The sequence below is a fragment of the Puccinia triticina genome, chromosome 1A (assembly GCF_026914185.1).
Source record: "Puccinia triticina chromosome 1A, complete sequence".
NCBI classification, from domain to species: Eukaryota; Fungi; Basidiomycota; class Pucciniomycetes; order Pucciniales; family Pucciniaceae; genus Puccinia; species Puccinia triticina.
In genome coordinates, this window is record NC_070558.1 from 4307988 (window position 1) to 4332497 (window position 24510).

Genomic DNA, 24510 nt, shown 5'->3' on the forward strand with positions numbered 1-24510 from the left:
CCCTAACGCCACGGGGGGTCGAGCAACCTCGCGACCAGCTGGAGTGGCAAGAGTCTCGGACAAGCCAAGCAACCTATACTCAAGCATGATGGTCACATTGACGGCGGCCATTGAGGAATTGGAAAAAATTGTTGCCCAAGGATACAATGAAGAGGAAGAGATGGTGACTGAAGACAACAAAGCCGCCGCAATCCAAACGTTTGGTGTTCAACGAATCACTCAACGCCCTGATCTCCAACTCAATCCTAGGGCTAACTGAGGGGTATGTGTGCAATCCCCCTAAACCCCACAAGACCCTGCACCTCCTCCATAAGGGGCGTGGCTTACAAGGCCACATTTTTACAGTGAAGAACCCAAGACCAATAGCCACTCATCCAAATAGCCGTTTCCGCCCAATGATGCCCCATCTTCCCGTTAACACACCACAACCAGCTTGTCTGATTGTTGCCCAATAGCCACTCATCCAAATAGCCGTTTCCGCCCGATGATGCCCCATCTTCCCATTAACACGCCACAACCAGCTTGTCTGATTGTCGCTCACACCCCCACCCAATTTCCCGTCCTATTTTCATTTGAAGAATACCCGACAATTTCACGATCCGCCACTAACTATCAAGACCAAAAACATCACAACCAACCAACGCAACAAGACACCACTCTTTGCTACTCAACCCAAGATGTACATGGCCAAGGCCAACGCTCCAAACAACCACCAAACCATCACCCTCACCGTTGTGGCAACAGTGGGCCGCTACGCTTCACTACGCTACAAGGCCACTTAGCGTTAGCGTAGCGGCAAAAAGCGCCCGCCCATTTTGAGTAGCGTTAGCGCGCTGTTAGCGCCGCTACGCTGCGCTACGTTTCAGCGGCGCTAACAGCGCTCCAATCGTTTGTTAGTGTTAGCGCGCCGCTACAGTCACTACGCTACGCTACGCGGCGCTACAGCGCTTTTAGCGGAAAAAAGGCCTTTTTTCAGCTAAAAGCACTGTGGCGCACCGTAGCGCGCGCTCTTTTGCGCCCTGCGTGTGTAGCGTTAGCGCAATTGCGCGCATCTGCGCTAACGCTACGCTAACAGCTAAATTAGCTGCGCACCCTTTGCGCGTAGCGTTAGCGCAGAAAGGCGCAATTCCGCTAACGCTACGCTAAAATTTAGCGGAATTCCGCTACGCTACGCCACGCTAACGCTACGGTTAGCGTGGCTGGCCCACCGTTGGTTGTGGTGGACAATCTGGTACATGCGTAGGATCAGGCTTTTTGCCGCGCATGGCGCGCGCCGGAGGACGTCAGGAGTCAACACATCAAGGCCTCAAGCTCTCAAACTTCAAAGCTTTCTCAAGTTTCAATAGCGCGGCGTGGCGCGCATCCTCAAGGCGTTTCAGGTTTCCTTTCCCTCCTCCTTTCTTTTCCTTTGTTTCTGTTCTCCTTGGTCAGTTTTCTTTTCTTCATGTTGTTTGCTTTCTATCTTTCACACTGCGCGCTTTGGATAAGTTTGGATGAGGAGGGTTGGCCTTGGTTTTGTTTTGTTCTGTCTCTTGTCTTGTGTCTCTTGTCTTGTCTTGTTTGTAGCGCGCGTGTGCGCGCTAGGTTGTGATGAGCTGTCTGTTAGATGTCACAAGCTCCAGAGTTTGAGTTCAGTTCAAACTCCAGCTTTGGAGCGGCATGGACCCACTCTGAACAGTATAATTTCAGTCAATCCATCAAAGTTCAAAGTCTATTGTTCCTGGGCCTTTCAGCCCGTATTCTGAGTATCACACGTCTTTAAAGTTCTTTACCCCACAAAACGCCGATCTCCTCCACCTCTCTGGCTTAGATCACAATTCCGCCGGCAGTATTCCCGGTTTCTCCCTTATCAACAAAACCGCCTACGCGCATCTCCAGCCGTTGTAAAATCAAAACCCCCCCCCCAACGCTACACAAAACACTGTGCTCACTCACGGCCAAGAATCACCGGAGGGCATACGCAAGTTATTCAAAATGAGGAACTCTGGCCGGTGCTAGGCCGGCAGCAGTTCGGGGAGGGGAATGGAAAAGAAATGAATAACTTGTGTATGCCCTCCGGTGATTCTTGGCCGTGAGTGAGCACAGTGTTTCGTGTAGCGTTGGGGGGGGTTTTGATTTTACAACGGCTGGAGATGCGCGTAGGCGGTTTTGTTGATAAGGGAGAAACCGGGAATACTGCCGGCGGAATTGTGATCTAAGCCAGAGAGGTGGAGGAGATCGGCGTTTTGTGGGGTAAAGAACTTTAAAGACGTGTGATACTCAGAATACGGGCTGAAAGGCCCAGGAACAATAGACTTTGAACTTTGATGGATTGACTGAAATTATACGGTTCAGAGTGGGTCCATGCCGCTCCAAAGCCGGAGTTCAAACTCAACTCAAACTCTGGAGCTTGTGACATCTAACAGACAGCTCATCACAACCTAGCGCGCACACGCGCGCTACAAACAAGACAAGACAAGAGACAGAACAAAACAAAACCAAGACCAACCCTCCTCATCCAAACTTATCCAAAGAGCGCAGTGTGAAAGATAGAAAGCAAACAACATGAAGAAAAGAAAACTGACCAAGGAGAACAGAAACAAAGGAAAAGAAAGGAGGAGGGAAAGAAAACCTGAAACGCCTTGAGGATGCGCGCCACGCCGCGCTCTTGAAACTTGAGAAAGCTTTGAAGTTTGAGAGCTTGAGGTCTTGATGTGTTGACTCCTGACGTCCTCCGGCGCGCGCCATGCGCGGCAAAAAGCCTGATCCTACGCGTGTACCAGATTGTCCACCACATCCACCCACGACTTGCAGTCTGTCCCTAGACTGCTCGTCCCATACCGTGCCTAAAGGAAATCCAAGCCCTGAGAGAGAAAGAGAAACAAACCAGGCGCTCCCGCGGTGCTCACGAACGTGGCAAGAAGTAGAGTTTTTGACAATCGCGGTAGTAACTACCCGGGAGGTGCACACTTGGAGAGGAACTTACTTGTGGTCAGCAATGTCCTCCCGGGAAAAGAACCTCTTCCCTTGATCCGCGGCGAACCGACGCTTGAGCTCCGTGCCGTCAAGTTCCGCCAGGACATAAGAACCGCCATGAACCTGCTTCACAACCCGGTAGGGGCCGTTCCACCGATGAGCAAACAACTGTCCCCACTGAATTTTGAGTGACCGGTTATTCCAGAGGACCTGATCGCCCGGCTTGAGGGGCTCTTGAATCCGTGACGCCTTCTTTTCTTCCCAGTACCGCACGGATTCGCCTCTTGCATCCACCATCCTTTTGTACGCGACACCGCGCGTCTCCTCGCTGCGTTCCAACTGAAGAGAGCGCGCCGCCAGCAGGTCCGCAGTGTCCTGGACTGAATCCCAGTCAACTCCTAGATAGGACTCCAGTTCCAAATCCAACGGCAGAACGGCCCGCTGGCCGAACACGAGCTCGTAGGGGGAATAGCCGGTAGTGCGCTTAGTCGAGATCCGATCGGCGAACAGAACCAGGGGCAGGAATTTGCGGCAATTCTTTCCGCTCTCGCCTGCCAATTTCACCAAAGCTGCCTTAAGGGGTCCATGGCCACGCTCCACCATCCCTTGTCCCTCGGGGTAGTAAGGAGTGGATACGCGGTGCTGGCCGGGCAGAGCGCGCAACATCGCAGCCAGCGCACCGCCAAATTCTGAGCCGCCGTCCGTCGAGTAAGCTTGAGCCAATCCATAGCGCATAGTCCAGTGTTCTTGCAAAAACGCGGCCACCGCTTCTGAGGTCAAATTATTAAGGATCTTGGCTTCGACCCACCCGGAGAAATCATCACGCGCCACTATCAAATACTTAGCGCCGCCGGCTTTAAGATTTACGGCGTCCATAGATACGCGCCCGAAAACTGTCGCCTCCCCCGTAGGATAGCGCAACTCCTGCGGGCGTCTGAGGTCCTTTTTCTGGCACGCCTCACAGCTGCGACGCCACCTGACAACCGCCTCCTTTAACGACGGCCACCAAAAGCGCTCCGCTACCCGCCGATACGTCTCCGTAGAGCCCCTATGGCCCAGATCCTCGTGAAGCTTAGTCAGTATTTCCTGCTGCTTCGCCGGGACGGTCACTACGATACGAGGTAGGGGACTTCCCCTCTTCATTAGTCTTCCGGCTTGCAAGAAGAAATCCGACGACCGGCGCTTCAGCGCTCGAAAATCCTTCGCGCCCATCCCTTCCGGCTTGAGCAGAGTAGCTAGAAACAGCTCCATACAGCGCCAATAGCCTTCCTGATAGCCTGAATAAGCTTCCTCTGCGGCAACCGCGTAGGAGTGTCGTGCTATGATGTGAGGTGCTTCTTCGTCAAAATCCGAAGGGGGGTCCGACTCGTCGTCTCCTCGAGGGCGTCTTGAGAGGCCGTCGGGCATGGTGAAAGACTTCCCTGGCCGGTGGACAATATCAAAGGAAAACAGATGAATAAAAGCAACCCAACCCGTCATGGGCGCATTGGGAAGGCTGGGTGCATTGATCATCTCAATCAGAGAATGTGCGTCGACCTGAAGCTCAAAGTGCTGGCCCCAGAGTATGGTCTGCATCTTCTTGAGAATCCGCGCTACGCCGCACAGTTTGAGTTTGGGCTGAGAATAACGGGATTCCACGTCTGAGAACAGAAGAGACTTGTAAAGCGCTGGCCGGTCCAAACCCATCTGATCCTCCTGCGTAAGGACCGCTCCAGCAGCATGGAAACTGGAATCTACCGCGAGCTTGATTCTGCCCGCCTCCGGGCCGTAGTCAATTTTCACTAGCACAATGTCCTGACCGAAAATTGTCTTGAGTTTCTGAAACGCGGCCGTGCATTCGGCGGTCCAGATCCATTCGAAATCCTTCCGAGTTAAGCGTTGCAGCGGGAGACAAATCTCGGACAGCGCGGGGATAAAAATGCGCACGTAAACCACGACGCCCAGAAAACCACGTACCTCCGTAGGATTAACCGGAGTTGGCCATGAAAGAATCTTATTCACTTTAGATTCCGACATCTTCCGGCCTTCTTTGCATACTACATGCCCGACTATTTCAAGGGCGGGAACACACGCAGCTAGCTTTGAAGCCGCGACCGTCAGTCCGGACTCCTTTATTCGGAAGAGAATCCGCTCAAGTGTTGTTGCATACTCCCATATAAAGTGACGAATCCCGGAATGCCATGGAACCGTCTTGTTGTCATAATCAGAAGCTGGGCCCTTGATGCCTCCGTCGTCTATGAAGATGCCGGCGTATTCGGGAATTTCCTCTTGTAGGATCCACGTCATTTGCGCCTGGTACACGGCGACTGAATTAGTGGCGCCTTGAGGCAGACGCGTGAGTTGAAAACGCCCTAAGGGAGTATCAAATGTAGTGAGAGGGCGAGATATGGGATCCAAGGCGCGCTCGTCGTAGCCACCCATTATGTCGCCTAACCCGTAGCAAGCTTGACCCGCGAAAGATTCCACGAACTCTTCAGTGGCCGGCGGCACTCCAGCATCCTTAACCGTTACTTTTTTCAAAGGCTGAAGGTCGTGGACGACTCGCAGCTTGCCGTTACTTTTGAGGACGCAGAAAACTGGGGACGAGTAGGTCGAGGTGGATTGTTCATACAAGCCCGTCCTCACACGCTCCCGAATCAGTCGAATAAACTTGTCCAGTTTAGCCGTGGGGATAGGGATCCTCTTCTTCTGCCAAGGCTCATGGTCTACCACTGGGATGATGTAGGGCATCCCGTACGAATCTTTTAGCAATCCTTGCTCCTCTTCGGTGAATGCAATGGCAAGGTTGCGCTCGGACAAGACATTTTTGATCAGGTTTAATTCGTCGGGACGAAGCCAACTCGGTGGACCGAAATTCACGACCTTCAGCCTCTCCTCCGTTACCCGTCCCTTAGGAACAAATGGACCCGCGAAACTGCGCGGAAGACTGCGGTAAGGGTCCCTAGAGAGCAAAGGGCGGCGGAGCGGAGGGTTTAGTCCTTGCGGCATAGGAGAATTTACCGGCTTGATCTTCTTGGATACCGGCTTGTATTTTGCTGCGAAAGCAAGACAACCGCCTTTGCTCCATGCGTTGACCAGAGCTTTCTGAGTACCAATCTTGAGCCCAGCTTCCAGCATTGTCCACGTCCTATGTTCGGCGGAATCCTCGAAAGCCGCCTTTTCTGCAAAGGTGAAAGAAGCGGGCAACGCTTTGCTCACAATTGTGGCACGAGGTAGGGTTTTCGACAAAGACGCGGCATCTTGCCCGGAGGTGCACAACTGGGAGGAACTTACTTTTAATCCTCCCAACCCCTCCGTCACACCAAAATACACAAATCCTCCCTCCACCGCCATCCAATATTCCGCTAGTTTCACCTCATCGCGGAGGATCTTTAGTTTTACCTCGTTGCGGAGGCTCTGGAGTTTAGGCTCATCGCGGAGCTGAACTAGATTAATCTCATTGCGGAGGACGTCATAGGCGTATCTAGTTTATCCTCATTACGGAGACGAGCAGGAATCAAAAATGACGCTAGTTTTCCCTCATTGCGGAGGCGCAACTGATAGGCTGAACGGTCCTCTGGAGGGAAAAGACGAGACAATTCAACGGTAGGGCTCACATATGTGGCATGTAATGTTTTCGACGGTGCAGTAGAGCCCTTGGGGGTGCATAATTGGGAGGAACTTACTTTTAGTTCTCCCAACCTTTGCGCCAAACCTTTTCCCTCCTTTCTGCCCGCTATTCCCGAATCATCCATCGCAAAGGAGGCCCTTGGGCCCTGAACCGCATCCAAATCTTGAGATAACGTGAGAGATAAGTGAGGAGACTGAGAGGAAACCGTCGAAGAAACTGAGGGGCCAAAAGAAATGATGTTTTTTATGCTTTGAGGATTTTCTGATTGTTTTTTGACGTTTTCTGACTGTTTTTTCTGATGAGACTGAGAAGATAAAGAGAAATAGCGCCCTTGAGTTCCTGAATGTGCAGTTGATTCAGCGGACAGAGTTCGGAACTCTAGATTAGATCTGCCGCCTCCCGAATCAACTGCGCCTACAAAAAATGACGGCCCTCCAAAGGGTCGTCGCGAGCCTTCCCTTTGTGAGAAAGAACCGCTTTACGTCCATGTCCCGGAAACTCGCGCTCCCAGCGCCCAGAATCAACTGAGCATAAAGAGACCTCAATCTTGCGGCCAGTCGAATCCGGTAGAAGGATCCTCTCGCCGACTTGATTGTCAAAATTGAGAGAAGCATTGAAGTCCATAAGAAAAGGCCGACCAAAAATGAGCGGCCCGTCCATGCGCGTGATCCAGAAGTGACACGAGCCGACGATTGTCTTCCCCACTCGGATTGGAACATCCTCCGCAACCCCTACGAGTTCACACGCCTGGTTTCCAATCCCGTAAACCGCGGAGCTAAAATTCACGCGCGGGCTGATATTAAACTTATTAGCCATGGAATCAGAGATTAGGTTCAACTGAGAACCAGAGTCGATTAGCGGAAGGGCGTTACTCTCCTTGTCGCCAACCAAGCATGGCATGTAACCCAATGGGCAAGAGTAAAGCCTCATTCCATCAATCCGCCCTTCTCCTTCCGAATCTTCCGCCAAGGTCCCGGAAGCCACCTTCATCTCCTCTGCACCAACCTCGACGCGCCGCCGGGAAACCCACTTCTTCATTCCTTCCACAACCGAAGGGGCCACTGCCAAAAGCTCCGAAACCGTGACGTTCGGCACCGAGACGTCAAACATCTTTTTAAGTATCACGTCCGCCGCGTTGGGGTGGTCCTTGGAGATGCCACGCTCGAAGCGCACCTTGGGGGACGATGGGGTCGCCTTAGGCGTCACCGGCGCGGCTGGGGTGTCTTGCAGGGAAGGAGCCGTAGGAACCCGCTCAAACAAATCGGGTTCAGCGTCCATCTCGTCCGTGTCCGACCCCGCCTTCGGGGCTGGAGCCTTGTGCATCGGTCGCCGCGCCACGGAGGGGGGAACAACAGGGGCTTTGAAGGGCTTAGAGGCCTCGTGCTTCTTCTTTGCGGGATCCGACTGATACGTTCCCGAGAACGACTGAGAGGAAATTGAGGGTGGTTGCCAGGGGTCTAAGGAACCGCACGCCGCTCGAAACTCTTGCTCCGGAACACTAGCTGACGCCGCCTTAGGGTTATAAGAGGAAACTACATGCCGAATAGGCCTCGAGTTGTCGACCGGGATGAGCGCACCATTTGGAAGGAAAAAGCTTCCTCCGCGTTGCTCGACCAACTTAGCTTCCTTGTCCTTCTGCAAATCCGCGCATCGACCGAGCCCATGACCCTCCCTATGGCAGTAATAGCACACCATAGGCCCTCGAGGAGTCGACGGTCGCACCTGTGCCGCAAATTTCTGCTCCAAGCGTTGCTCAAATGACTGAAGCATGCGTTCGATGTTGTCCATAGTAGCTGGAGATCTAGCTTGCGAAGGCGCCTCCTTCGGACGACGGTCGGACTCGATCTTCTGCATGACCTCGTTAGACTGCTTGAAAAGCCCTGCGGGAACCGGAACTTCAGCGCGAGAATCTTCGAATGTGAGAGCCGTCTGGTTCCTCATAACTTCCTCCACAGCCTTCTTCATAATCTCAAACGTAGGTAGTTTGAACCGGTTATCTTGAGTAGTTATCATGGTCTTGTCCTTAATAAGTTGATCCCGAATGCGCTCCTGTAGACCTAGCGAGAATGACTGATAATAGAGTCTCTTAATTTCCTCCACAGAATCGATGTGGTCCTTGCGCAAAAGATACAACTGGATAGGTTGCCAAGACTTGCGGAAGTCCTGAAAGTCCACTACCGACTGCACTCCTCCTTTATCCTTCCACGTCTGAACCAGCTCCTCCAGATGCCGAGTGGTAAAGCGAGCTGTATCTATTTTTCCCCAGTGGGAGAGCATTGCCGCTCTCAAGAGAGTCCAATTCGGGGGTTCAAAACCATCCAAAGTCTCGACCACGTCCTTAACTTCAGCCGTGCGAATGAAAAACCGCACCTGCTGAGCCATGTCGGCCTCGGAAGCGCCATCAAGTCTCGCAGCCAACTGGTAATCGGCCAGGAATCTCTCCACATTAGAGCCATCGAAGCCTAGGGACTTATCTTGAGGCTTAATCTTAACCATCCGAACACCAGATGCACCTGCCACCGGTTCTGCCATCGCGCTAGCCGCCTTGATTGATAATCTGAAAAAGGAAGCAAGGCGAAATCGGGAGGCTCACAAAGTGGCAATGTAATTCTTGACAAACTTGTAGCGGAAAAACCCTCGGAGGTGCACAACTGGGAGGAATTACTTCTAGTCTCCTGTGCCTCCGCCGCTGAACCCTAAAATAAAGAAACAAAACTAAAAAAAATGAAACAAGACCGCCAAGCGTCTCGAATCTGTCGAATCCAGCGAGACTGTAAATCTTGAGGTCTCTGGTTTGATCCCGGCTCGGGGGACCAAATGAGGAACTCTGGCCGGTGCTAGGCCGGCAGCAGTTCGGGGAGGGGAATGGAAAAGAAATGAATAACTTGCGTATGCCCTCCGGTGATTCTTGGCCGTGAGTGAGCACAGTGTTTTGTGTAGCGTTGGGGGGGGGTTTTGATTTTACAACGGCTGGAGATGCGCGTAGGCGGTTTTGTTGATAAGGGAGAAACCGGGAATACTGCCGGCGGAATTGTGATCTAAGCCAGAGAGGTGGAGGAGATCGGCGTTTTGTGGGGTAAAGAACTTTAAAGACGTGTGATACTCAGAATACGGGCTGAAAGGCCCAGGAACAATAGACTTTGAACTTTGATGGATTGACTGAAATTATACGGTTCAGAGTGGGTCCATGCCGCTCCAAAGCCGGAGTTCAAACTCAACTCAAACTCTGGAGCTTGTGACATCTAACAGACAGCTCATCACAACCTAGCGCGCACACGCGCGCTACAAACAAGACAAGACAAGAGACAGAACAAAACAAAACCAAGACCAACCCTCCTCATCCAAACTTATCCAAAGAGCGCAGTGTGAAAGATAGAAAGCAAACAACATGAAGAAAAGAAAACTGACCAAGGAGAACAGAAACAAAGGAAAAGAAAGGAGGAGGGAAAGGAAACCTGAAACGCCTTGAGGATGCGCGCCACGCCGCGCTATTGAAACTTGAGAAAGCTTTGAAGTTTGAGAGCTTGAGGCCTTGATGTGTTGACTCCTGACGTCCTCCGGCGCGCGCCATGCGCGGCAAAAAGCCTGATCCTACGCATGTACCAGATTGTCCACCACACCGTTCAGGATCATCCATTTTCGAGGACTGACGCCGTCCCCCATAGTCATCTTTGATAGGTGGGGGGTATGTGAGCCGCGGCTCCCGCAAACTCACAGGAAGTATCACAAGGGATATCACGAGCCACCATCGCGAGCTGCACTTAGTCCTTCCAGTCCCGCCTCTCCTAGCTCGGCAGGGAAGTACTGAGACTTCCCCCGAGCTAGGTGAGCACCTCCCCTTTTCCTCTCTTTCTTCCTTTCCCTTTTTCTCTTCTCAATGGTTGTATGTAGAGGGAAGTACTGAGACTTCCCCCGAGCTAGCTCCCTTGCCCCATCTGCAATACAATCTGAGGTTCTAGAACTGCTCGCGCCCTCGTCCTTGTCCTCGTCCCCTTGCCTCTCGTCCTCGCCCCTCGTCCCAGTGAAGTTCTCCGTGTTGAGAGCTTACAGATTTTGAGCTCACAGCTCAAAAATCTGTCCAAGCATTCCTGGGATCACAATATGTGCTCCTTTCAATGACCGGAGCAACCCGGTCATCGAGAGGAGTACATATTCTCCTTGATGACCGGTAATCTGCACTGCACCTGGCCGGTCATTGGGTGATCCAGTGTGTAGACGCCGCTCAATGACCGGGCTGTGCCGGCCATTGGTACGGCAGCCGGAGCTTCTGCCCCTCAAACTTTGTTTTCAAGGGGCAGGTTGAATGCCCCGGAGGAGCGGGAGCCTGCGCTCAGGTTATTTTTTGTGTTTATTTTTCATCCTTTTTTTGTGTCCAGCTGAGGGCCAGCTGAGGGCTCCAAATCCTCCAAGAATTTGATGGAGGGGCAAGCTGGAAAATCCCCTCTGCCGTTTGGCAGAAAAAAAAGTGAGAATTTCATAGTTTTGTGTTTGCAGTGCGCAAAGCGTTTTGAGCTAGCGCGCACTGTGGCCGCGACGTTGATTTGCCAACCCTCACAGTGCGTGACAAGTTTTTTGCAGTGCGCGAAGTACAGCCGTATTGTAGATGCAATGTGCTATCATGTAGTGAAATTTCCTCATTTTGCATACCCTTCTTTTTGCACAAAGTGGCTCAAAATTATCAAAGTAGCTGTTCTTACACATCTCATTACTCAATAAATGATTTGGAATTTTTGGGCTATGGGAACCTTGTTTTTTAGGCCCCCACATCCTACCTTTGTTCTGGTTTTTATGATTTTTTTTAACATGGAAGAATGCTTCAAAAGACTCCCAAGAAATTCAGAGAGACCAATTAAAAGCCTGTCTATTGATTGGTCAGAAAATATCTTGAAAAAAGTGCATATTTCACCTGCAGTGCGCAAAGTGTTTGGGACTGCGCGCACTGCATTGCGCGAAGAGTTTTTTGCAGTGCGCAAAGTAAGTCCGTAAATTATTTGAAATCTTTGGCCCATGGGAAGTTTGATTTTCAGGCCTTCAAATGCTACATCTGTTTTTTGCTTTTAATAATTTTTTTAGCACACAAGGAAATCTGGAAAAACTCCCAAAAAATTCACAGAGGACAATAAGAAGCCTTTCTATTGATTGGTTGAGAAAAAACTTGAAAAAATTTGATATTTCTCCCACAGTGCACAAAGTGTTTGAGGACTTTGCGCACTGTGCAGTGCGCAAAGAGTTTTTTGCAGTGCGTGAAATAAGTCCGTAAAAAATACAACATAAAACCAAAACAGCAAGTGTTAGCAGTTCTTTGTTTTTTGGTGAAGCAAATTGAGTGGATTTGAACAACAAAGCAGCTACAGGGTGAGAAAGGCAAAATAGAGGGTTTTCAGCCCAAATCAAAAATCTCATCATGTGGGAATTTGCCATAAGACATAGGCCTCCACTGATGTGGTCAGCTCTGCTCAGTGCTGCTGTCTCCCATTTCCCCCCTGTGCAGGCCTAATTGAGCTTGAGGTTGTGGCAACACCGCAACTGCTGTGTTTCACTGACAAAAGAGCCAAAATAACAAAGCGCAGCTGCCATCCGCTTTTCCTGGCGCTAAAAAGTGATAGCGTCAGCGGCCAGGCGCCACCTTCAGCTTCAGCGGCCAGGCTGTGAGCCTGAGTCTATTATGTGACAACAGGACAAAAGGAAAAGGAGGGTAATTGTCTGGATTTCTTGGGATAAAGAAATACAAACAATGAGAGAGAAAGAAAGAGAGAAATAGAGAAGATCAGGCCTAGACTTTAGAGTCTTTAATTATTGATCTGGGCTATTCTCAACCTGGAAAAGTTGGATGCCAGCTGTGTGTGAGCTCACGCTCCGCGACCTCACCAAAGGAATCACAAGGGTGTCACCAAACCACCTCAGACCAAGCTCTTAGACCTTGTTGGCCCGTGCCCTCCTAATCCAGCAGGGAAGTACTGACACTTCCCCTGGACTAGGTGAGCATTTCCTCTTTTCCTCTTCCTCATCTCTGTTGTAAATAGAGTAGGGAAGTACTGACACTTCTCCTGGACTAGATTGCAATGCATCCCTAGTTAGGTTCCAGAAGTGTTCCCTCCAAGGTTAGACCTTGTATCATGCCCCCTCCGTGACTCACAGATTCCCTGATCAGTGAAGCTTGGTTAAAAGCTTACACTGTGCCAGGCCAAAAAGAGTGCAACAGCATCCACTCACAACAAGGAAAAATTGGTGGGATTCAGAAGTAGGGTTGATTGAAGCTATATTCCATCCTAAAGACTACCATTTTTGATGATTTGAAGGTAGGATAATTTTCTTGGACTATGTACTTGATGTGTTCAATGTGAAAAAACACTTATGTGTCATGTTCTTTTGTCTCAGAAACTCAGCACTAAATTTATGCTCATCCATGATGTTTGGACAACAAAGGGAAATAGATTTGCATTTATCAGTGCCGCGGTGGCTTACATTGACTCAAACTGGGATTATGTGGTCTGTCATCTAGAGCTCAAAATGATACTCCAGAAGCACTACGGGCTAGTAGATGCCCGTAGTGCTTCTGGAGTCCTTATATCTAAGAAAGGTGATCTGTACAAAATGTTGTTGGCTCAGACAAATGATTCTGGCTCAAACAACAATACTATGGCCAGTACAATGTATCATCTGCTTAAAGATAACAAACCAACTAAGCATTCAGAACACATGTGGGAACCGGCTAGCATGGATATTTGATGCTTCTGCCATAAGCTAACTGTGATTGTAAACACTGGCTTGGATGCATTGAACCTCAAGACTTTGCCTCCTGGGAAGGCTAAGGAATCAGTCCTTGGTTTCTTTCCTGTGCTTGGAAAATTTCTTGAGGAAGACAAGACTGAATCTCTTGACGTAGCTCCCAAACTAGCCCCTGCTCCAAAGATAAACCCAGTTGAACTTGAACAAGAAGATGAGGATGAAGAGTGGGAAAGTCACTATGGTAACGCCGACAACATTCTGGATGACAAGCCTGCTGCTGCTGCAAATAAAAAGTATGTCAATCCCTCCGGCTCTGCACAAACCAATGTTTACACTGCTACTTGGGGTCAACACGCTGTAAGACTCAAAAAGCGGTTGTGAAACCCTTTTGCTGAATGGTGAAGGGGATGATGGAGGTGCAGAACTCTGCCCTTCTGCTATCAGATAACAAGACCCACCAAGCTAAGCTTGGCAAGTTTTAATCAAGTGATAGGTCTGGTCTAGTTCCAGGTGAATTTGTTTGATGACAGGTATGTGATAGTTGAGAGTGATTTCAGTAGCTATTTGCAAATATGAGGGTTGTGGTGAGGTATAGATGTGATGGTAAGTGTGAAGGTGGTGTGTAAATAACTGGTGAGTACTGAGCTGAGGAGCTGACAACTGGGGAGGAGACAGCTCCTTATATAGACAAAAGTGGAGCCCCAGAGGGCTTGTGGGTTAGGGTTTCAACTAATTTAGACAACAGTGTGAGGGATTTTAGCTGGTGGGAGTAGATACAAATGATGTCATAATATGTCAAGGGTACATAAATGATGTCAGAAAAATGCAGTAGGGCTGCATGAAGGCTGCGTAAAGTGACAGTAGACTGCATGAGTTGACAGGTGGATGCAGGGGGTGCATAAATGAAGTCTGAGGCTGCAGAGTCAGTGTGTGATGACATCATAATATGGCAATAGAAGAGTACTTGATAATATTTAATGACTGTAGTCTGATGGGGCAATGTATGTTTGTATCCTGTGATGTGTATAAGCATAATTCTGTGATCCTTGACTTGAGGTTTGTGACAGGTTGGTGACTTGGTATGTTGAACGTGTGATGGGTGTCCAGTGTCCAAAGAAGTGTAGGTTCTAATCCAGCGGGGTTCAGGTGATGCTTCCAGTGGTGACTAGGGGTAAAATTGGCCGTAGAATCCATTTCTGAGTTCTATTTGATTGTATCTTGAGGTGTATTGTGAGTATATATATGTATGAGAAAAAACATTTGATTTTTCACTTTTCCGTCTACCACAATGCAAATAAATTGAAACTCAAGGTGCTTATCACAAAACTTGACATTTTGATTAAGCAGATAACTCAATCAGCGGCCCAGCAGGCTAATTTTGTTTGATTTGCCAAAGAAATGAATGTCCAGGTTTGCTGGCTATGGCATTGGCTGGAACATAAAGTACTAGAGCCAACCAAAAGCCATCAGCGCGCGGGAATTTATTGACCGCTTGCTTAAGGAAGACCAGGGCCAAAATGGGCCTGGGCACTTTGAAGATGCTTTCTTCCTGCCTTGCGACTGGAAGTAGATTGACAATCTCAACCGTGAGCTTGAGATGTGTACACAATACCTCCAATTTGAATGACATCATTTTTTTGTTTGGGACTCATCCATTTACACTTTTACCTAGGTTTTTGTCAATCTGACATCGCAGATGTAGGGAAATCAGCCCACTGGTGCTCATGTAATCCCGGAATACCTGGAGCTCAAGAACCAGCTTTCCAAGAAGCTTAGTAGCTCCAAGGAAGATGATGCTTTGTACCCAATGTTTCATACAATACTCCAAAAAGTCATCAAATACTTGGATGAAGCATTGGCCTGAGAGACTCTGGTGCTTGCCACAATCTTGCATCCGTGCTTTTGCATGCACTTATTTGAGCTTGGATTTGGAAGCAAAAGTGTTGAGGTCGCCAACTGTCTCAATCTACTCACTCGACGCTTTCAAATCTACAAGGAGAAGGCCCACAATCAGCGCGCTGTATCAGAATCAGAAGTCGTGGAGATCAAAAAGCCACCGCCCGCCGAGCCCCAGTCATTCATAGCGCGCCTGGCCTTGAGGATTTTCAAGACACCTGCGCCGCATGAAGACAAAGTTGAAGTGTTCTTGAAGGCCAATATACCCTTCAAGAACAAAGCCATTGAGCTCAAATCAACACCATTAACATGGTGGAAGATGAAAGCCAATACCCACCTGGCACTCTCCCAGATGGCTTGAGCTTATCTGGGAGCTCTTGCGCTGTTGAACGCCTATTTTCAGCTGCATTTTGTTCTGTTAACCGGGGGCGCTTACTCCCATCAACCATGTCACGCTGTGTAAGCAGCATGATGTGGCTTTGAGAGGAGGTACCCCTCACTGGAGTGTTTGAGGACGCAGGGACATTGGAGGACTTCCTGCCAATCTGGAAACCCAGATTTGCCCAGATTTTGCAGGGAAATCCAGGCAGATCTAGGATTTGGGAAAATTGAGCCCAGATTTCCCCGCAAAATCTGGAAAAATCTGGGTTCCCAGATTGACGGGAAGTCCTCCAGTATTGAGATCATAATTAGCCTCCCACAAAACAAAACAATTCTTCTGTTTCCATTGTTTCTACCCCATGCAGCTTATTCTAGTAGTCATGCATTATCCGTAACAAAATTACAACCGCCCCAGTGATAATGTAACTTAAATTGTGTTGTTTTCCCTGCCTTTTGCAGACAATGTAATGGGACAATGAAAAAAGCACCAAAAAAACAGTTACTGTAACTATTACATGTTACGCGTTGTTGTGGGGTGTGGAAACTCCAAACCTGGAGTGCCAGGGGAGCCAAGAGGTGGAGCATGCGGAGCAATGAGATTCAAGGTTTTTCCCCTTCAGCCACAACACGCGTAAAGGGACGGATAACTTAAAAAATCCTGTTATGTTACTGTTATCCCTAATGTCACTACCCATTGTTGATAGTAATATGTGAGGACAAACAATAGGTGTCAGCTTTACATGGTTAAAGCAGCTGCGGCTGAATGAAATTCAAACCAACACCTCCCCCTGCACTTGAAAATAGATGAATAGCAAAGGGTTGCTTGGAGGAGGTTAACTGATTGGTTGAGGACAAGGATGAAGCAAAATATATGAAGCTTTTTCACAAGTGACATGTCCTGAAAATTTGGCTGTTTTCAGCCAGGAAACCCCCTGTAAATGGGGGTAATGAAAATGTATGGTTTTTTTTGGCACAAACCCATAATGGTAGGCACAAAAATGGTATGAATGGGCTTTCTTGGCCTCATTGGTAAGGAATTCAAGTGGATGAATTTTTTCTGGGTAAGGGAGGGTAGCAACTAAGATGTATGAAATTCCTGAGAATGCACCAGAAAAGCCCCCCCCCTCCGCCTCAGAAGCACACCTTGGCTTACTTTTGGTGCCCCCAGGTTTTTTTCTTTTATTACATCATTGGTCACAGGGCAGCAGAGCGGCCCATGAACCCTAGTATACCATATATATCAATGTCTCCCTTTTCATGCAGAGTAAATATTTCAAGTCCAAAAAAGAAAAGAAAAAATCCCGAGTTGTTTTCCCGGGCTCCCAGCTGGTAGGGAGCCTTTTGAGATGGTTGTTGGAAGCCGGAGGGCGGCGAACTTAGTCAGTCCCTCTTCTGAGGGGCGGGCAGGGGCCGCTCGCGCGAAGCGCAAGCCTCCAAAGGAGGGACTTGGGACTAAGCGGCAAAATTTGGTGTGAGTCCTGAGTACAGCTTTCACCCATTTGGCTGGTGTGAAAGTTTGGCACCACTTTTCTATAGCATCCTGGTGGCCAAATAGGCCTCCCAGGTGCCAAATTGAAGGCCTGCATCTGGCCTTCAAGACTACATAGGCCACATGTTGATGCCTTGAATGGCCTTAAAGCTACAAGGATGTAAATTCATGAAATCATGATTCCAGGATTGATCTTACACCATGCTATTGGATAAGTACATGAAAGTTTCAATTACTTTTAATAAGTACATGAAGTATGTTTATTGTTTGAATTGAACAATTAACTACATTTGGTATGCAGGCCACTCATAAAATGTGTACAGGAGTTGAAAAAAACACACTCTGGTCGCTGGGACAAGCTCGGCATGGTTTTTGAAAGCATGTCCAGCAGCTCTACAAGGGGCTTGATGGATGGTGGATGGCTGGATGTCTGCACAAGAAGCTAGGCTTTGATTTGGTGCCACTCATGAGCCTGCCCGGGTAGTGGTTGATGTGTAATAAGAGATCCTTTGAAAATTGGGGGTTGGCCAAGCCTTAGGTGCGTCAGGATTCACACCAAAGCTTGACACTTGGGGGCAAGCCTCTCTGTGAGACAGAGACCCTGCGGGGCCCCTAACTTCAGGATGTAAACGGGTTGGGTTTGGGTTGGAAAACAGTGCCCGAACCCGGACCTGATAATATGTCGGGTTGGGGCGGGTCGGGTCAAAATTCCAAATACGCTGCCCAAACCTGAACCCGACTAAGTGTAGTCGGGTTTGGGTCGGGTCCGGGTTGGGTTTGGGTCAACCCGGGCTCTTTGAGCCGTTGAATGAGAATAGAGACAAGTTGGAAGGGATAGTGAGAAGAAATGATCAAAAACAAGAAAATATATATACATTGCAGAAAATAGAAAGTTGAGAAAAAAACTAGGCTGAAGTAGAATTAATGGAAACCAGATCCAAATAGACTCCTTCATCATCCATTATTATTGCCTCGTCCGCGCAGATCCAGGTTTGCCCGCATAAGAGTGCTTCAAGAGTGCAGGGTTTCATTCGGGTTCGATAACTACTGAGCATTCTGCCACCTGTGGAGAATGCCGACTCCGATGCAATGGAAGTCATTGGAGTCATAAGGATTGATCTTGCTAGTATAGCAAGAGTTGGGAACCGTTTGCTATGGGTGCTCCACCAGGAGAGGACAGAAAAGCTCTTGGATTCGACCAGAACTGGTGGTTCCTGGAGATAGAGATCTAGCTCGGCGGTTGTAGAGACTGATTGGGCAACCTTCTTCTGTTTGAGGTATTGCTTGAATCACTGATTGTCTTCATCGAGATTAGGCAATTTCTTTGTGTTGGTTGAGTTGTTTTCTTTGGGATTTGGGCTTGGGATATCGTTTGCAATGGATTTATTTTTCTTGCTAATCACCTCTTTAAACCAGGTCGAAAGGATACTCTTGATTTGGTTGATTGTGATTGTAGCTTGCTCATTTCCAAGCTCCTCAGAGACAATGAATTCAATGCGTTGGAACTTGCAACGTGGATCAAATACTTGGTTGATGGCTGTGAAGTCTTCCATCGGAATCCAATACTTGTTGAATTTATCCTGCATGGGCTATGTCATTTCTAAGATGTGAGCCAAGCTGCTGCGTAGGGAGGCTTTGAGCTGCTTATCAATCTTCTTCATAGTTTTGTAGGCAAGGTGTGCAGTTGGGTATTGCGTCATTCCAAGCGTTAAAGTAGCTTTAATAAATAAGGAGTGAATACAATGTCAGTTAATTGATAGATGGTAATTGAACGCAACAAAGAAGAAAAGACTTACCCAAGTAGAAAACAGCCAAAAAGTCCTTCATTCTAGCAATCTCCTCCCACTCAGTTGAGGTAGGAAAATTAGAGTAGTTTGCATCTTGAATCGCTAGCTGTTCAAACACTTCTTGGTACGGGAGGGCCAACGTAAGCATTAGATAAGTAGAGTTCCAGCGGGTGGGAACATTGACTGATGGGAATGCTTGCTGGTCCATTCTAATAAAATCAATTGCTTCCTTGAAAAACTGTTTGCGCAAAGGGGTGCTCTTAGTATAACAAACGCTCTCCCGAATCTTGTCAATAGCTTTTGAGAATATTTTAAGGCCATCCTTCACAACCAAGTTGATGACGTGGAAATACTTTCCCTTCATCTCAAGGGGGACTCCGCTCCGAGCTGAAATGACTGATATCACTCGAGTGACTGCAGAGTTGTTGGCTGTGGCGTTGTCAACGGTGATAGCTGCTACCTTATCAAATATCTTCCACTCAGTCATCGTAGCTACAAGTTGATTGGCAATAGCAACACCGGTGTGAGGAGTTGGAAGCCCTTTGAAGGAAATGACACAAGTCTTCAGGGTCCAGTCGGACAAAATATAGTGAGCCAAAACCACCATAAATGGTGTCTGGTTAGACAAGGTCCAGAGATCTGTGGTTAAGGCTACCCAATTAACATCAGAAATCTCGACCGCTAGCTTTTCCTTCATTGAATTGTATAGAGCCATGGTATCGGTCTTGAGGGTTGTGCGAGTAAAAAAATTGAACTGGGGTTGTAGTGAGGCAACAAAGGCTCAGAAGAGTGGTTGTTGGACAAAGACAAAAGGCTGTTTGTGTGCGATGATCATTTTAGTTAATAGTTCGCGTGAGACGTCCTGAGAAAAGATCCAATTGGTTGCTGTTGGTCCTTTTGAGCCTGCTGCTGAGAGTTTCAGCACAGTCTGCTTGGTTGCACTGATGTAGGAGCTGCATTGATCAAGGTGGCGCCATAAGTGCTTCGTACCGTTGACGCTCTTACCGTCCAGTTGTTGTTGGCAGTGTCGGCATTGAGCCTTGGTACCCTTGCCTTTAAAAAGGAAAGGAATTAATATGTTGATTGTCAGTGGGTGCTGATGAACACATACAATTTGGAATCTGGATGGCTCAAAATAAGTGACTTACTGTTTTCTTTCTTAGTGAAGTGCTCCCATATATTGCTGGTGATCTTCTGCTTCTTTGATGGTTGGCTAGATTCTTGTGCACTGGACTGTTCTTTTTAGTTGTTCTGTTGAGTGCTTGACGGGGTCTCATCCTTGGCGGTGACTTGGGTAATAACTGCAAAGGGATCGGAATCTTCATTGGACGAAGAGGAAATCACGGTGACGGGTTGTTTCTGTTTGAAGCGGGGCATCTCTGGGGGCCAAGGATTGTTAATGCTGGATATTGATACCACCATGGCCCGTTCCATGGGGGTGGGCTTGCAAGGGAATATTAGATATGTCACCAGTCACGGCTGACAGGTGACTTAATCGGGTCATTGTCGGGTCTTCATGCTGACCCGAAATGAAAAAGACGTGCCCAAACCCAAACCCATTTAGAGGTTGGGTCGGGGCGGGTTGGGTCAAAATTCCAAAAGACTTGCCCGAACCCGCCCCGAGACCCGCTGGGTCTTGGGTCTCTCTTGGCTCAACCCGACCCACTTGCATCCTGACCCTAACTTAACAAAGTCCCTCCTGATCTGCAGGGCTGAGTGGGGAGCAGAGTGAACCCGACCACAGGGAGGGACTTAGGACTAAAGTGGGGGTTGTGGCGCGTAGAGAACCTCGGAAAAGTGTGGTTCAGCTTACACAGGCCGTAGCTTGCTTGTTTTGTAAGCTACATATGAGCTCCCAGGCAATGATCAATGCTCCAGCATCCCAGCTATCTTTCTGTTGACTCAGAATTTTAGCAGATCTCTTCAAACAAAAAAGAAACACTGAAGAAGCCAGACAGAAACTGGCTGTGCTTGGACCCCCAGGCTCAAGCACCACGCCAGATGAGGGTTGTTCTGGCTTGGCTTGACTCATTTCAAAAATCCACCAAAAATAGTCCGGTGGGTTGATTGATGGGGGGGGAGCTCCAAAAATCGGTGCCATGGAGGAGCTTCTAAATTCCAGTAGCTGGAATGGCCAGTGTTAAAACTACAGGCTGCAAAATACAAAGACTACATATCTGTCACTTTTTGGTGGGTGGCCTACGTGCCACGACCCCCACATTAGGCCTCAGTCCCTCCCTGCGGGAGGGGTGGCTTCGCCACCAGCCAAACTTAAGCTCCACCCAAATGAGCTACCACCCGAACCACCACCCGAACTCCGACCTCCCGCATAGGGAGGGACTTTGATAAGTTTAGGCGGGGCCCTCCTCCAGAGAGGCTTTGTTAAGCTCGGGAGGGCGGCGGGCGAGGGGCGCATCCAGGCGTACCCATCGCTGCGGGGTGGTTACCATGGCGGCCCGGCCGACCGTTGGCCCGCCCTGGGCGCCGGTGGGGGCGCCGCATTGCCATGGGTCACCTGTACATCCGCCAATCGGGGTCCATGTGGCGTCTTGGGGGCTGAAGAATCCAGCCGGGCGGTCGTGGCGCCAGGGCCTTGCTGAATTTGCCCCGCAGTGTTACGGCTGCAAGTTGCTTGTGATCTGCAACCAGGGTTCCTGCTTGAGGTGCCCTCATAAGGCGTCCTCTCTCTTGCAGGGGATTTTTTCGCCCCAGCTCCTCTTCACATCCAGGCCATTCGCCAGTCTCCCCTCCTCTTTTGCGCGTGTCTAGAGTGCTGTGGCCTTGAGACAGCCCCTCTGGTTTCCCGAGTCGTTGGTTTGTTCTCGATCCGAGGCCCTCCGCCCAAGATCAGGATCGTCGCTGGCCCGGGCCGAACAGCGTGTTTGGATCTGCCGGTGCTGTGGATGGCCGTGCAGTCGACACTGGTGGATTGCGGCCGGCCTGAGCCGAGTGCCGAACACCCAGCAAGTGCGTCTGATTAAGATCACCCACCCGAGCCTGCCAGTGCCGCCAGCCCATCCCGGCGATCCTCGCCAGCTGACGATAAATAATCCTGCTCTCCCTCAGCACCACCAACTAGAGTACTAGTGTTTACCATGAACAAGCCCAGCTCAGCAGCAATCCTCATCACCACCACCCTGTGTCTCTACCTCTGGCTCATCCAGCACCACCACCAGCATCCCGCGCAAACAGACCCCCTCAAGCACGCAAGCACAGACCGCAGACCACCCAGAAAACCAGCAGCCCTCCACCCCACCGCGGCTCAGCGGCTGCCCACGCGCATGGCCCACGCCTGGCTCGCCCAGGGGATCCTGCCGCCGGCCGCCATCAACAGCCAGCCGATCGACCTCCTCTGGACCTGGGCAAACGACTCGGCGCCCTCCGACACCGTCCGGCCCTCCTCCGAGCCGGACCCGACCGCATATCTCTACCGGCAGCACGACGAGCTCCGCTTCAGCCTCCGCTCCAGCCTCCAAAGCCTCCCCCCAGCCGCTGTCCGCTCCCGGATCATCATCACCCCCGACGAGCCCAACCCACCCTCATCGGGCTTGCCCCCCGCTCAACAGGCCCGGCCTCACTGGCTCGTGCCCACCCCAGATCAACTGAACCCAAAACAATCTCATCAGCCCGTCTCCCTCACTCACCACTCCCAGATCTTCCGCTTCATCAACAGACGCCAAGCTCTCCAGGCCTTCCAATGGCTCAAAAACTATCTGCCCTCCCACAACAGGTACATTAGAAGTTGTAGGCCCAACAAACAGAACAACTGCAATCTTCCTCTCATCCACCGCTCACTGATCTTTCCCTCTGTATAGCATGGCCATTGAAAGTCAGTTCGGTCATTTAGACGGCATCCAGGATAACTTCCTCTACCTCAACGACGATTGCTTCTTCATCAATGTCCGTCCTTCCACCAAGAACCATCAATGCGCGGCTGGAAAGGCTGACAAACTGCAATCTTTGTTCCAGAAATTCAATCTGGGAGACTTCTCCAGTGAGCTATTTGGGCCGGTCTTCCGGATCCAGTTCGATCTCAAAGTCCAGGACGATCCGGAAGACCATTCGGGGACAGTGGCTGCGCAAGGAGAGTGGCCTTCGCTAGGATACAGTTGAGTGTCCTCCACTCGTCTTCGAACCAGAACAGATCAGGCTTATAGACCGATGACAGGTAATCATCTCTTGAGTCTGCGGTTCGGCAGACGCGAGCGGAGGTACTTGAGCCATCTTCCTAAGGTCATCAACTTCCAAATCCTGCGTGAAGTCTCGGAGATCTGGAGCGAAGAGATCTTCCTCGTCAGTCCCCAAGCTACTGACGTGCAGAGCCAGCTGCGTTCATGTACTGAGAGATCGTCCGGAACGTGGGCTGTTTGTGTAGACGGCGTCGTCGAGAGTTCGTGGACAGGGCCAAGAGCTCAACATGATGTTCCTTGCCACCTGGTACCACATCGAGAAACATAGAGAGGCAATGTGAGTCGGTGTGAGAGAGAAAGAAAGAGATGGTGAAGGGAAGTTGATGTGATCATTTTTGGGAAGGTTACATTCATTTATCATGCTCCAGACGGACAGCAACAGAGACGGCCAGATCGATGCGAAAGAGAGGGCGAAGATGATGACGCGGCTGGGGGCCGGGCAGGGGTCCACGATCGATGTGCGGAGGCCGTTCCGGCCGCGCGGCGGGGCAGTGGAGGACGGGCTGGGCACGGCGCGGCCGGCGGAGACGGACTACGAGTGGCTGTCGAGCGACGGCTACCCGTTTGCGGGCGAGGCGGGGAAGGTGGCGGACTACCGGCACGTCGGGCCGGCGACGGGGCGGGGGGTGTGTCAGCTGAACCTGACGGCCTGTTTCCCGGCGCCGCCGACGGCTGGGACGGAGCGGGCGGAGAGCGTGCTGCGGCGGGTGGCCAGCGAGCAGCCCGGGTGCGGCGACTGTCTGCTCGCCCTCCTCGTCGGCAAACGGCCCGCCGGCATCGACGCCCTCCTCCCGCCCGCCTCCCTCCGCACCCGCCTCGCCGAACTCGCCCGCCCCGCTGCGCTCGTCTCCACGCCCTTCTCCAGCGCCCATAAACGCGCCCCAAACACCGCCTTCTACTCCTCCCCCTTCCCCCGCCTCTCGCGCTTCTCCAGACGCGGCTTCCTCGCCGACGACCCGCGCATCTGGGCGATCCGGAACATCCAGCGCTACCAATACGTCCTGGGTAGCTCTCTCTCTCTCTCTTCCTCCCCTGCTGAATCCCTAGCTCCTGTGCGTCTCTGATCCGGCGCGTCCTCTCTCTCTGTGTGTGTGTGTGCAGGCCACTCGCCGAATACGTTCGACGCCTTGACGACCATCTCGTCGAGTCGAATGGTGCTCGACCGTCTGTCCGAGCAGTTTGACGTCAAGCCTGCGACCAATTCCTCTTCCGCGGGCAGCTCGCCCTCGTCGTCCTCGGGAGGAGCGAGGGGCGCCAGGGCAAGTGCCGCCCATCGAGCCATGCTGGTCACCATCAACGATCGCATCTTCGGCCCCCACCTCGACCGCGTCCATCACCTCTTCACCACCTGGCTCAATACCTCGTGGCCTACTCCCGCCCCCTGGGAAAAAAATTAACCAACAGATCTTTAAAAAAATTTACACACACACACCAATCACTCTTCTTTCATTCTCGTGTGATTCTTTTTTTTTT

The 24510-nt window shown here is 50.4% G+C and overlaps 1 protein-coding gene across 1 annotated transcript; it reads left to right on the top strand.

Moving 5' to 3' along the window:
- Positions 1 to 21750: 21750 nt before the first annotated feature.
- Positions 21751 to 24434, top strand: PtA15_1A500 (uncharacterized protein; the record flags this gene model as incomplete). The annotated part of the gene is made up of 8 exons (XM_053165535.1): positions 21751 to 21814; positions 21914 to 22577; positions 22663 to 22747; positions 22817 to 22955; positions 23016 to 23140; positions 23223 to 23314; positions 23381 to 24042; positions 24139 to 24434. 8 exons carry the CDS (start codon positions 21751 to 21753, stop codon positions 24432 to 24434), a joined length of 2127 nt encoding a protein of 708 aa, XP_053016716.1.
- Between the last annotated feature and the right edge of the window lie 76 nt (positions 24435 to 24510).